Genomic DNA, 15,504 nt, shown 5'->3' with positions numbered 1-15,504 from the left:
AAACTTTAGTCTTCCTTCTTGTTAAACATTATATAGTCTGCGAGTTGTATCATAGGTATTCTGTGTTTTTGTCTAATATCCACTTATCAGTGAGTAGATACCATGTATCTCATTTGGGGTCTGCATTACATAACGCACAGTATTTTCTAGTCCATCAATTTGCCTGCAAAATTCGTTACATCATAATTTTTAATAGATGAGGAACATTTCACTGTATAAAGGTACCACATTTTCTGTATCCATTCTTCCACTCTGGGACATCTTGATTGTTGCCAGCTTCTGTCTATATAAACAAGGCTGCTATGAACATAGTGGAGGGTGTGTCCTTGTTATAAGGTGGGGCATCTTATGGGTATGTGCCAAGGAGTGGTATAGCTGGGTCAGCAGGTAGAAATATTTCTTGTTGTCTGAGGGACTTCCAAACTGTTATCCCAAGTGATTGTACCAGCTTTAAATCCCATGAGAAATGGAGGAGTGTTCCTCTGTCTACATTCTTGCCAGCATCTGCTATTGCCTAAGATTTTGATCCTCCATATTCTGATTGCTGTGCAGTGGAATCTCAGGGTCATTGTGATTTCCATTTCCTTGATGACTAAGGATGTTGACTATTTCTATAAGTGTTTCTCACCCATTCAAGATCCCTCAGTTGAGAATTCTCTGTACCACATTTTTTTCTTTATTTTTTATTAGATATTTTTATTTACATTTCAAATGCTATTTCCTTTCCTGGTTTCCAATCTATAAGCCCCCTATTCCAACACCCTCCCCTTCTTCTACAAGGTTATTCCCCCTCCTGAACTTCCTCCATTCTTTGTGCTTCCTCACCTTGACATTCCCCTACAATGTGGGGTAGAGCCTTGACAGAACCAAAGGTTTCTCCTCCCATTGTCACCCAACAAGGCCATACTCTGCTACATATGCAGCTGGAGTCATGGGTCTGTCCATGTGTAGTCTGGTTAGTGGTTTAGCCTCTGGGAGCTCTGACTGGTTGGTATTGTTGTTCTTATGGAGTTGCAAGCCCCTTAAGCTCTTTCAATCCTTTGTCTAACTCCTCCAACAGGGACCCAGTTCTCAGTTCAGTGGTTTGCTGCTAGCATTCCCCTCTGCATTTGTCATACTCTGGCTGAACCTCTCAGGAAACAGCTATATCAGACTCCTGTCAGTATGCACTACTTGGCTTCATCAATTTTGACTATTTGTGGGGGTTGTATATATATATATATACATATATATATATATATGTGTATATATATATGTATGTATGTATATATATATATATATATATATATATATATATATATATATATATATATATGCTCTTTGATCATCCTTATTCTTGAGATTCATGAGGTCTGCAGATTGTATCTTAGGTAATTAGCTTTTGGGCTAATATCCACTTATCAGTGAGGGCATACCATGTGTGTTTTTTTGTGATTGGTTTACCTCATTCAGGAAGCTATCTTCTAGTTCTACCCATTTGCGTGTAAATTTCATGATTTTATTGTTTTTGATTTCTTTGTAGTACTCCATTGTGTAGATGTATCATTCTTTCTGTATCCATTCTTGTGTTGAAGGGCATCTGGGTCCTTTTCAGCTTCTAGCCATTATAAATAAGGATGCTATGGACATAATGGAGCATGTGTCTTTGTTGTATGTTGGAGCACCATTTGGGTATATGCCCAGTAGTGGTATACCTGGGTCCTCAAGTAGTGTAATGTCCAATTTTTCCAGAGTGGTTGTAGCAGCTTGCAATCCCACCAACAGTGGAAGAGTGTTCCTCTTTCTCCACATTGTCAGCAGCCTCTGTTGTATCCTGAGTTTTTGATCTTAGCCATTCTCACTGGTGTGAGGTGGAATCTCAGGGTTGTTTTGATTTGTGTTTCCCTGATTACTAAAGATGCTGAAAATTTCTTTAGGTACTTCTCAGACATTCAATATTCCTTAACTGAGAATTCATTACTGGGCTCTGTATCCATTTTAATATAGTTACTTGGCTCTCTGGCATCTACCTTCTTGATTTCTTTCCATATATTGGATATTAGCTCTTTATCAGATGTAGAATTGGTAAAGATCTTTTCCCAATCTGTTGGTCACTGCTCTGTAGTAATGACAGTGTTCTTTGCCTTACAGAAGCTTCATAGTTTTAAAAGGTCCCATGTGTTGGTTTTTGATATTAGAGCATAAGCCATCGGTGTTCTGTTCTGGAAAATTTCCCCCAGTGCCCATGTGTTCAAGGCTCTTCCCCACTTTTTCTTCTATTAATTTGAATGTATCTGGTTTTATATGGAGGTCCTTGATCCACTTGGACTTAAGCTTTGTAGAGGGCATTAAGAATAGATCACTTTGCATATTTCTATATGCTGACCTCCAGTTGAAGCAGCACCATTTGATGAAAATGCTATCTCTTTTCCACTGGATGGTTTTAGTTTCTTTGTCAAGTATCAAGTGGCCATAGGTGTGTGGGTTCATTTCTGGATCTTCAATTCTATTCGATTGATCTACCTGCCTGTCTCTGTACCAATACCATAATTTTTAATCATGATTGTTCTGAAATACATGTTGAGGTTGGGGATCAGGATTGTGCCAGTAGTTCTTTTACTGTTAAGAATAATTTTCACTATCCTTCATTTCTATTTTATTACAAATGAATTTGCAGATTGCTCTTTCTAACTCTGTGAAGAATTGATTTGGAATTTTGATAGGGATTTCATTGAATCTGTAGATTGCTTTTGGCAAAATGACCATTTTTATTATATTAATCCTGCCAATCCAAGAGCATTGGAGGTCTTTCCATCTTATGTGATCTTCTTCAATTTCATTCTTCAAAGACTTGAAGTTCTTGTCATACAGATTTTTCACCTGTTTGGTTAGAGTCACACTGTGGTATTTTATGTTATTTGGGACTATTGTGAAGTGTGTCATTGCCCCTACTTCTTTCTCAGCCTGCTTATTCTTTTAGTAGAGGAAACCTACTGATTTGTTTTAGTTAATTACCAGCCACTTTGCTGAAATTGTTTCTCAGGCTTAGTAGTTCTCTGGTGGATCTTTTGGGGTCACTGAAGTATACTATCATATCATCTGCAAAGAGTGATATTTTGACTTCTTCCTTTCCATTTTGGATACTGCCTCTGTGCCCTTCATTTATTTTTGCTAAGGGCTTTTCTATTTTGCTGATTTTCTCAAAGAACTATCTACTAGTTTTGTTGATTCTTTGTATAGTTGTCTTTGTTTCTACCTCATTGATCTTAACCCTGAGATTATTTCCCATCATCTGTGCCTCTTGGGTGTATGTTCTTTTTGTTCTAGAGCTTTCCAATATGCTGTTAAGCTGCTAGTGTAAAATCTCTTCAATTTCTTTGTGAAGGCACTCAGCGCTATGAGTTTTCCTCTTAGCACTGACTTCATTGTGTCCCATAAATTTGAGTGTGTTCTGCTTCCATTTTAGTTCAATTCTAGAAAGTCCTTAATTTCTTTCTTTATTTCTTCCCTGTCCAAGTTATCACTGAGTATAAAGTCATCCTTTTTTTTTCTTTTTGTGTTGTTACCCTCTTTGTTTTGGAGTTGTCCTTCTCATATCCTCTGGAGGGCTAGATTAGTAGAAAGATTTTGGTTCTATTTTGTTTTTTCATGGAATATCCTGGTTTACCCATCTGTGGAGATTGAGAGATTTGCTGAGTATGGTTGCTTGAGCTGGCAATTTTGTTTGATTAGGGTCTGAATATCTGTCCAAGATCTTCTGACTTTTAGTGTCTTAGTTGAGAAATCTAGTGGAATTCTTGTTATGTTTGCCTTTATACATTACTTTCCCTTAAAGTTTTACTATTATTTCTTTTTTCTGTGCATTTGACACTACCATTATTATGTGACAAGAACATTTTCTTTTCTGGTCCAATCTATTTATTTTCTGTAGGCTTCTTGTACATTTATAGCCTTTCTTTTCTTTGTACTAGGGAAGTTTTCTTCTATAATTTTGTTGAAGACGTTTTCTTGCTTGTTGACCTGGGAACCTTCATTCTCTGCTATTTCTATTGTTCTTAGGTTTGTGGTCTCCTCATTTTGTCCTGAGTTTCCTGCATGTTTTGGGTTAGGAACTTTTTTATACATTGTATTTTTGTTTTGACTGAAGTGTCCATGTTCTCTACCTTATCTCCTATGCCTGATATTCTTTCTTCTATCTCTTGTACTCTGTTGGTGATGCTTGCATTTGTATCTCCAGATCTCTTTACTAGGTTGTCCATCTCCAGGGTTCTCCCCATTTGTGATTACTTTATTGTTTCTGTTTCCATTTTTAGGTCTTAGACCATTTTGTTCAATTCCTTCATCTACTTGATTATATTTTCCTCTATTTCTTTATGGGATTTATTTGTTTCCTCTTTAATGGATTCTACGTGTTTATCTGAGTTTCCCTGTATATCTTTAAGGGAGTTATTTGTATATTCCTTAAAGACTTTATCATTTTCATGAGATTAGATTTTAGGTTAGATCTTGATTTTCAGGCATGTTAGGTTATCCAGGGCTTGGTGTGGTGAGAAAACTCTGTTGTGATAGTGTCCAATTGCACCAGCTTCCATTGTTTATATTCTTCAGCTTGCCTCTCACCATCTAGTCATCTCTGGTGTCAACAGGCTTGGGTATCTGTAACTGAAACAGGACTTCTTGGATGCAGGTGGAGCTCTGTGTCCTGGGTCAGAGTAAGCTTCCTGAGAGGCTGACAGTACTGTCTTTGGTTAGGTGGCCTCTTGTGTGCCAGGTTAACACAGTCTTTTTTGTTCCTGGTTTGAGAAGACTTCCTATGTTCCTGGCTGGGGAAAACTCCTAGAGGCAGTCAGGCTTTGGGTTCCAGGGGCAGGATATGCCACAGTTGCAGATGGAAATGCATACCGGAAGGACTGTGGGATTCAGACAGAGTGGAATAGATTCCTCATATGCTCAGTTCTGTGGGTGTTCCAACTATCATAGGTATTGGGGCTGGTGTCTCCTGTGTCCCTGGTTACAGCAGTCTTCCTCGGAGACAGGCAGGCTGTTCACTGTGAAAGGGGAGCTGATCAACCCTGGTGGAGGTGCAGAATGAAAGAACAATGGGGCTAAGGCAAAAAGGATAGCTAGCATGTCTCTGGTTCAGGATTATTTGTTCCTTGTATTTTTTGAGTATGGTTAACTTCTTCAGGTTGAAGGGTTGAAGTGCCTTCTCTTTGACTACATACATACATACATACATATATACATACATACATACATACATACATACATACATATTGTTTGAGTTTGGTCTTATCAAATGGGATGCATTTCCTTCTCTATCTGTTGTGATTGAAATTTTTTCTGTTGTAGTAATCTGGGATAGTGCCTTATATTTTATAGTTTATAGAATATCTATCTAGCCTTTCTGGCTTTAGAGGATCTATTAAAAGTCACATTTATTATAATAGCACTGATTTTATGTTACTTGGTCTTTTTCCTTGCAGGATTTAATATTCTCTTGTCATTCTTGATATTTTGTGTTTTGATTATTTGGTACTACACAGGAATTCCTTTTCTTATCCAGTGCATTTAGTCTTCTGTATGATTTCTGTACTCTGATAGGCCAGTGAATTTTCTTCTATGATTTTCTTCAAAATATTTCTGTGCCTTTGACTTGGGTTATTTATACTTCCTCTATTCATTCTTGATCTATTCAGAGATTAACAGATTTTTTGGTTTGAACTGGACTTGGGCTTTGAATTTTTCATTTTAAATGATTTCACGTTTTCTTCAAAAAAGGAATCCAATCTTTCTATCTTTGCCTTAGATTCTCTTTCCCATCACCTGTATTCTGAGCTGAGGTTTGCCTCTGAGTTTCTCATTTTTCACTTCTAGTTTTACCTCAGTTTGAGTTTTTATTGATTCTATTTCCACTTTCATTCCTTGAATTTGGTTTTTTTATTTCATTCTATGTTTGTGTTTTCATGGATTTTGTTAATGGATATTTTCATATACCATTTAAGGATTTCTAACATATTTAAAGCCTATTTGCAGTTCTTGTCTGGTGTTTCAGCTATGTTGCAATTTTCAGGTCCTATTCTAATAATGTTCCTGGACTCTATTGGTGCCATATTATACTGGCTGTTATTGACTGTGTTTTAACGGTGGCATCTAGGTATCTGGCCTTAGGCTGATTGTAATTTTAGGTGCTAATATATGGTTGTGTTTGTTGGGTGGGTTTCTGTTGCCCTCTCTTAGAAGAATATAGTGGCTGTGAATTGCCTAGTAGGGAATGCATTCAAGATCCCACCAGATGTGACCACTTCATGTCCTTGGGAGAAATGTGTTTCTAATTATTAAGAGCTAACATTTATGGATATGAATGAGCAAGACATGAGGGATGTCCACAGGAAAGAAACAACAGTGTTAACTTTGTATACATTTATGCAAAATTTTTATGTTTGAAAGAATTTTTATGTTTGTAGTTTTCCATTCATTTTCTTAATATGTATAAATGCCATATGCCTTAGGTTTTAACTATAACAACTAACTGCCCCAAAAAAATTGCATGAAAATTTTGTTAATGAATAGAACTTAAATCAGCTTCTTGTATAAATGATTTATGAAGCTTTGAACTTGGTAGTGATTGGTAAGGTCTTCCTAGAGTGTTTAAGAGAGGAAATATCAATACAATCATTCATAACCATCATGAAACGGAGAAAGTCACTTAAAAATTGTCATCTGTTCTCTAAGTGGCAAATAAATAATGAATGAATAATGAATACTAATATAGATACATCAAACTTCCATGCATTTTTTGATTAGTTACAATGTAAAATAAAAAGGCACACATGAAAGTGTGGAAACGATAGTAGAAAACCACAGTGTATTGTGTTCTCAAGGCTACAGTTAGACAACCATTACAGGTTGACTGAAAGACTAAACATATTCAAAAATTTTGATTTTAATAGAAATTGATGAAGTCATACTCATACCATGCAAATTTACAAAGAAAGTGTGAGTATAAAAATCATTAAAATAAGGATATAGAATATTACTCTAATATAGCTTCAGATTTTACCATAATCCACCCTACTCTAGATAATATTCTTTGTTTTTTACACCTTTGAGAGGAATGCAACTTTTTTAATTGAGTAACTGAAAGCTTGTTTTACTTGCTTGTTTCTCAGTGCATAAATGAAGGGATTCAACATTGGTGAAATTGATGTGATAATAAGTGAAATCCCTTTATTGATAGCTACATCATTCTTGGATGAAGGTTTGACATAAATGAAGATGCAGCTACCATAAGTAATAGAAACTACAATCATGTGGGAAGAACAGGTAGAAAAGGCCTTTTTCTTTTGGTTGGCAGAGGGAAATCTCAGAATAGTCTTGATGATATAAACATAGGAAAAGACAACACACACAAAGGTGATTATGAATGTCAACACAGCACCAACTATCACCATCTGTTCTATCAACCATGTGTCTGAACAAGAGATTTTCAAGAGAGGAGCTGCATCACAACAAAAATGATCAACAATATCTGAGTCACAGAATTCCAGGCCCAAACCTAGACCAAATGGTGGGAGAATGATGATCAGTGCTGCTACCCAACAGAAGAAAATGAAGTTCTTGCAGACTCTGCTATTCATGATGGTCATGTAGTGAAGAGGTTTACAAATGGCCACATAGCGATCAAAGGACATAATAGCTAGAAGAAAAAATTCTGAAACTGCAAAGAGATCTATAAAAAAAAGTTGACTGACACAAGCAGTATAGGCAATGGACTTGTCCCCAGATGATATGCTGTGTAGAAATCTGGGAATACAAGCAGTTGTGAGTGAAATTTCTAATAAGGAGAAATTTTTGAGGAAAATATACATAGGTGTTTTAAGACGGGGGTCAATCAGGGTGAGGGTGATGATGGTTAGGTTACCAGATAAGCTCAGCATGTAAGAAAGAAGCAGAAATATGAAAAGCATAATTTGAAGCCGAATGTCATCTGTCAGACCCAGCAAGATGAAGGTTGTTACTGTTCGGTTTCTCATTCTTGATTACTGTCTCTTGCCCAATCTGATTGAAAAATAACAGAAATTTTGTAAAATTCAGGCACCAATTTTGAGACAACCTAACTAGAGTGTCATTTCTGTATTAACATTAATGAAGAAGCAAGTACATATTACAAGTTAATGTTTGAACATTTCTTTGTGTCATATAATAGCATATATTTGAATCATATACTTCACTGCTATTATTATGTTTCTAAAGTCTAGTTATAATAGATACCAGTTTATTACATAGTCTTATAAATACCATTCCACAAAAATTTCCGTTTAAATTAATTGATTTTTTTTCCAAAATTCTGTCTTCCCATAACCTCCTTTCCCAGAAAAGATTTTAGGAGACAACAGTTAAATGAATAGTCTTCTCTGTTTAGATAATCTTAACAATATTTTCATATTTAATATTAGTTATTGACTGAAAAACACTAACCATGCAGTTGCAGTTCAAATATTTTTATTGTGGTTTATTAAAGGTTCATTTAGGTCACTGGGTGTGATGGCACACATCATCCTGGCAGTTGGCAGGCAGACTTAGGTAGATCTCTGTGAGTTAGAGGAAATCCTAGTCTATATAATGAGATACAGGATAACTAGGGCTATGATAACAGACGCCGACTCAGCACCACCTCACATAATGATTAATTTAGATGTGTTGTAGCACATAAGTTTCTGCCAGATTGATTTATATTTCCATACATATTAACATATATTTTGATATGTGGTAATTAGTCTTGATGATATTTTCCTCTGAATGTCACAATAAGATGTCTATGTAGTAAGATTTTGTGAGTCCAAAGACAGGTTCCTACAAAGAATTGTTTTTACAGCTTGTTAGAAGAAGTATGAAACCGAATCACTCGATTATTTGATTTTCTTGAGGAAAACTCTAGTACCCTTCAACTAGCTGCAAGCTTAGTCTTCTCTGGACATTGACAATTCTTTCCTTTGTTTCTACCAGGAGTTGTAGTAAAAGCATATTTTTTGATATTAAAATTCTAAAATAAGGTTCCCTGTGGTTATTTTTAAACACATTCAACAATAGCATATTTCCTTTCTGTGTTCTGGTTCAGGTAATTAGGAGTTTGTCTAAACAAAGATTCATGTTTTCATCTTGTTGTTTTTGAGTCAACTTTGTTTTAGTTTGAGATGGTCTTAATCCTTTATTATAAATGACAATATCATCTAGTAATTAGTAATGATATTGTTTTTCATGCACACATAAAGAAGCTAAGCCCTTTCTTAAGTTTATGTTTACTTTCCCCTTTAACATTCTATCTGTTTATAATTGTCTCTGCTTTTCAACGTTCCACTTACACAAAAAATCATTTGATTCTAGTATTATGTAAACTATTGTGACCAAATTTTTACCCTTTGGTTCACTAATTAAGCTCAACTCATTCTTTTTTTGATTCACATTTTCTGCTTTGATCTGTTTATATGTAAAACTTTCATCTGTTTAACCTCATAAAACTAAATTCCATATCTCACATTTTTCTGAATTTCATGCCACTTTCTCATTTTTCCTTCATGGATTTGTTTCTTCATATAATCACTGTGGTTGGTGTAATTAATTTCTTTTCAAGAGGTTTTTTTTTTCCTAGAACTTTTTTTCTTTTTTAATGAGGTGGCTTAAAGTAAGAAATGATCTTTTTCATTACTTGTAAGGAAAGCATATGGTGTCATTTTCCAGCTTTACAATTGAGCTTATTTACGGACCTCTAAATCATATTTACAGGGTTTGAATTTGCCATTTCCGTTTTCTATCTGAATGTTCTTGAAGAATTTGCTTTATTCGTTCATCCTATGGTATAGCCAAGTACAAAATTCAAATAAAATATTATGTGTACTTCTCATTTATCTTTTTATAATAGTCACCATGAAGACATATTGTGTTCTAAACAGCTATTTTAAATATATTTCAATTTTTGAAATTACAAAGTATCTTTCTACCTTCCCTTTCCCAACTACTAAACCTAATATGAATCATTTTGTTCCCTCTCATCTTCATGGTTTTTTCTTTTGAAAATAATTGTTAAATATTTGTGTACATATTTCCCAAAACTATATATAACAAGATTAGTTTGTGTAATGTTACATATATGTATAGAATTTCAGGGCTGAAAATTTGGTGTAGGACAACCAAATACAAGGTGTGGTTCCTGATGATGACTCTCTCTTGAAGTTTGCCATTCTTTAGTTGTCTTTGTGATGAGGGGAAGCAAGTAATCATCCTACCCAGCTACAACACATAGGAATAATAACAATGACAAGCATGGCATGATAAATCTAATGGTACAATAGTGGAATGCGTCTTTTGATGGCAATCAACACCTCTCTAATTGCACTTAAGTACTACTCAACAAAATAAAAATCATGTCTGATTCTGTAAAGCTATTCAGGTACCTAAGGCTAGTCGTCGATCTTGGAGGAGAACATACCACCTCCAATTTACTGAACCAACACAGTTACTAAATACACTGTAAATATTTATTCTTATGCACACCAATAAGTGTAGATCTTCTCCCTCATCAAGAAAACTTCTTTATGCAACAGAAAACGTGTAATAAAGGGAATCATAGCCAATCAAAAAGCAGAGGTGTGGAACCCAGAACTATTGGTTATAGCTATAATATTCTTATTCTTAAATCTCAGAAACTATTGAGGAAGAGGGAATAGAGAGATTATGGATGCCAGAGAAGCAGTGTGTTAGTGGTGAGATAATTTCTTCTAGAAATATCAGAGGATCTACAATGGCAAAATCTTATCAATGTGGGTGTTTAAGCAAGACCCAAACAACACCGACACCAAAAACCATGCTAACACTGGAGGGGAAAGTTCCAAGTCCTCAACCCTAGACAATGTGTTTTTAGGTTTTTTATTTTGTTTTATTTTATGACTAGAGATATTGAGCAATAATATATAATTGCACTGGCCACCCATATCTCTTTTCACATGTATAAAATGCATACATTTTGCCTATTTTAAAATTGGATTTTTTGATATTGAGTTGAATTCCTTAAATATTTTACATATTAGTTACATTGTGTGATATCTAGTGGCAAATATTTTCTCCCTATCTGTGGATTGTTTTCTCACTATAAGTATTTTTCTTTGGTGTATAGAAAAAAATTAACTTTGTGCCATATCATCTGTCTACTTTTGTTGTTTTCTTCTTGTTATTTTGATTTTTTGGGTCTTATTGATTAATCAAAAGTAAATGACAACTAGAATTAAAAAGAAAATTTCTGTGTGGGGCCTGAAAGTACCACCAATACCAGTACAATGTACCCAATACCCTGTACCCCTTTTCCTACATTGCAACTTTGTCTGCTTTTCTGAAAGATGGCTAGACCTAGAGATACCTGGTAAGCTACTTACCAGCCCCTGGACTCCATTTTACACCCCATAACCCAGCTTACTTTTCTTGAGGTCAGCCAGTACTAGGGACCCTAGAGACAAGGGTAGCACCCAAAACCCTAAAGGGCTCACAGCTTACAAACTCTACCGTAGGAACACTCTACTACACCTGAAGCCTATCTAATCACCATAACTGCAGTCCTCTCAGTCTAGTAGACAAAGAAGTACCAGAAATCGAGAGAAAAATATCTGCAACCAACTAACTAACAAAGAAAAACTCATAAATCTACATCAACCTTTAATAACCACAAAGCCCATATGTCTAAAAGGCCAGAATAAAAACCAAAATCAAAAACAGTAACGTAAGAATTTGTCTATCCTACCACAATGATCTCTGAAAATCTTCAAATAGCTAAAACAGAAGAAAATGACCTTCAATTCAATCTCATGACAATGATAGAGACCTTTAATGAGGAAAACATATATCGTTTAAAGCAATGCAGGAAAATATAATCAATTAAGTGAAGGAAATTAATAAAACAGTTTAATACCAGAAATGGAAATATAAACAATAAATAAAATGTGAACTGAGCTAATCCTGCAGGTGTAAAATCTAGGTAAAAGAACAGGAGCTACAAACATGAGTGTCACTAACAATACAAGAAATAGAAGAGAGAATCTAAGGAACGAAGGATATGATAGAAGAAATTGAAGAAAATGTTATATCTAAAAAGTTCCTGACAAAAAGCATTTAGGAAATCTGGGCCAACATGAAAATTCCAAACCTAAGAATATTGTGAGCAGCAGAAGAAGATTTCCCCATTCAAAGGCCCAGAAAATATTTTTAACAAAACTATACAAGAAAATTTCCCCATCCTAAAGAAAGAACTACCTATAACCATACAAGAAGCTTACATAACACAAAATAGATTTTCCCAGTAAAGAGAGTATTTCAACTACATTATAACTAAAACACTAAATGTATAGAAAACGTATTTAAAGTTTCAAGGGAAAGGGAGCAAGGAATACATAAAGGCAGACCTATTTGAATTATTCTGTATGACTGAAAATACTCTAAAAGCCAGAAAGCCCTGGGCAGATACCTTGCAGAGCCTAGAGGAACATAGATCTTTATACCCAGCAAATATTTCTATTACCATAGATTGAGAAAACAACATATTCCTTGACAAAACAAAATTTAAACAATATCTATCCATAGATCCAACACTTTAGAAGATACTGGAAGGAAAATTCCACCTCAAGGAGGCCAACTTCATCCAAGAAAACACAGGAAATTAATAATTCTGCATAGGAAAAACCAAAAAAGGGAAACACAGAAAGACAGACAGACAGACAGACAGACAGACACACACACACACACACACACATGATACCACTACCAACATCAAAACAATGGAATTAACACATCCCTATGGAAGGGGGGGAATGGCGATCACATAGAGGTCTTATGTCCAGGAAACTGGGAAAGGGAATAATATTTGAAATATAAATAAATAATATTCAATAAAAAATCACTGGTCATTAATAGCTCTCAAAAGCATTGAACTCAGTTTCCCAATAAAAAGACATAGGCTAACAGAATGGTTGTAAAAACAAGATTCTGTTGTGTTCAACAAATTCAACTCAACAACAAAGGTATATATATATATATATATATTAATTCATATTACATGGCTGGAAAAAGGTTTTTCAAAGCAAATGGGCACAAAAAGAAGTTGGAGTAAACATTCTAATATCTATTAAAATAGGCTTTCAACCAAAATTAATCAAAAGCAATGGAAAATGATAATTCACACCCATCAAAAAACATGCATGAAGATGAAGTCTCAGTTCTAAATATCTATATTCCAAATGCAAGCATACCCATATTTGAAAATAAACATTATTAAAGTTTAAATTAACCATTGAAATTTACACTTATAGAGGGATAATTTAATATCCTGCTCTTACCAATTGAGAAGTAATCCAGTCAGAAATTAAACAGAGAAATAATAAAACTAACAAAGGTAATGAATCAAATGAACCTAACAGATAACCATAGAACATTTCATGCAAACATAAAGGAATATACCTTCTTCTCAGAATCTCACAGAATATTTTCCAAAAATTGACCATATACTTGGTCACAAAGCAAACCTCAGCAAATTTTTAAAAACTGATGTGACACAATGAAAGCAGTGCAAAGAGGAAAGCTCATAGTACTAAGTGTCTCCATAAAGAAATTAGTGAACTTCCAAACTAGTGACTTAACAGTACACTGAAGAGCAATAGAACAAATATAAGCCAACATATCAAGGGTAGTAGCCTTCAGGAAATAATAAACTCAGGGCTAATATCAAACATTAGAAACAAAGAACAAATAAAATTATCAACAAAACCAAGAATTTACTCATTAAAATAGATCAACAAAATAAATAAACCCTTGACTAATCTAACTAAAAGTCAGAGAAAATATCTACAGTAACGAATCAGAAATAAAAAAAGACATAGCAGCAGACATTGAGGAAATCTAAATAATCATTAGGACTTACAAAATCTGTACTCTACAAAATTTGAAAATCTAACAAAAATGGATGAAATTCTTTATAGATACCAGTTAACAAAAGTTAATTCAAATTCAGGTAAATAATTTAAATAGATATATAACTCCTAACCAAGTAAAGCAGTCATTAAAAATCTCAGAACTAAAAATTGTCCAGGACAAGATGATTTTAGTGCAGCATTCTACCAGCCTTTCAAAGAACTAATTCCAACATTCCCCAAATTATTTTACAAAATAAAAACAGAAGGAACATTGCCAAATTAAGTATATGAAGACACAGTCATGCTGATACCTGAACTACACATTCTACAAAGAAAGAGAATTTCCAACCAATCTTTCTTATGAACAGATACAAAAATACCCAATAAAATACTCACAAATTTTAAAAAATACTCACTGAATTTAAAGACATATGAAAAACATCATCCAGCATGATCAAGTAGGCTTTACACAAGAGATGCAGGGATTTAACATATGAATATCCATCAACGTAATCCACCATATGAACAAACTAAAAAGAAAAACACGGCATGATCATTTCATTAGATGATGAAAAAGACTTTGACAAAATCCAACATCCTTTCCTTTTAAAAGTCTTAGAGAGATCAGAGATAGAAGATGCAAACTTAAACACACAAAAGGTGATATCCAACACCAAATTAAATGGAGAGAAATTGATAGCAATTCCATTAAAATTATGGGCTAACCACTTTTTGTGTGTCTATTCAATATCATAGTTGAAGTTCTAGCTATAGCAATAAGACAACTAGAGGAGTTCAATGGAATACATAATGCAAAGAAAGAGGTTAATGTATCACTGTTCGTAGATGAGATAACAATATACATAAGTGGCCCCCAAAATTATAACAGACAGTTCCCACAACTGATAAAGCAGCTGGATACAAAGTTAAACTCAAGAAATCAATAACCTTCCTTTAAAGAAATGATATCCAGCCTGAGAAAGAAATTAGGGAAACAATGCCCTTTACAATAGCCACAAATAATATAAAATATCTTGGTGTAACTCTAACCAAGCCAGTGAAAGTCATATGTGACAAGAACTTTAAGTCTTGGAAGAAAGAAATTGAAGAAGCTATCAAAAGATGGAAAGATCTCCCATAATTATGGATTAGTAAAAGTAACATAGAGAAAAGGACCATCTTACCAAGAACAATCTATATATTCGATGCAATTCCTGTACTTCCAACACATCTCTTTTTATATTTTGATTTTCTTTTTTCTTTTATTGAATATTTTCTTTATTTATATGGCAAACCCTTTCTCATTTTCCCTGCTGGCAACCCCCTATCCCATCAGCCATCCCTCTGTTTCTATGAGCATGATCCCTCACCTGCCCATTCTTGCACTCCCTCCCTTCTCCATGCCCTGGCATTCCCCTACACTGGAGCATCAAGCTTTCACAGGACCAAGGGCCTCTCTTCCCATTGATGCCCAAAAAGGCCATTCTCTGCTATTTATGCAGTTGGAGCTATTGTTTGCTCCATGAGTTCTCTTTTGTTGGTGGTTTAGTCCTTAAGAGCTTGAGGTGTCAGG

The 15,504-nt window shown here is 34.6% G+C and overlaps 1 protein-coding gene across 1 annotated transcript; it reads right to left on the bottom strand.

Annotated features, from left to right (window-relative positions):
- Positions 1-7,079: 7,079 nt before the first annotated feature.
- Positions 7,080-8,015, bottom strand: Olr1049 (olfactory receptor 1049). Its single transcript, NM_001001365.1, has one exon. The coding sequence runs from the start codon at positions 8,013-8,015 to the stop codon at positions 7,080-7,082; it is 936 nt and encodes a 311-aa protein (NP_001001365.1).
- Between the last annotated feature and the right edge of the window lie 7,489 nt (positions 8,016-15,504).

The sequence above is a fragment of the Rattus norvegicus genome, chromosome 7 (assembly GCF_036323735.1).
Source record: "Rattus norvegicus strain BN/NHsdMcwi chromosome 7, GRCr8, whole genome shotgun sequence".
In the NCBI taxonomy this organism is placed as follows: domain Eukaryota; kingdom Metazoa; phylum Chordata; class Mammalia; order Rodentia; family Muridae; genus Rattus; species Rattus norvegicus.
Note: the sequence above shows the minus strand (reverse complement) of the source record. Positions and strands in the feature narration are given on the sequence as shown.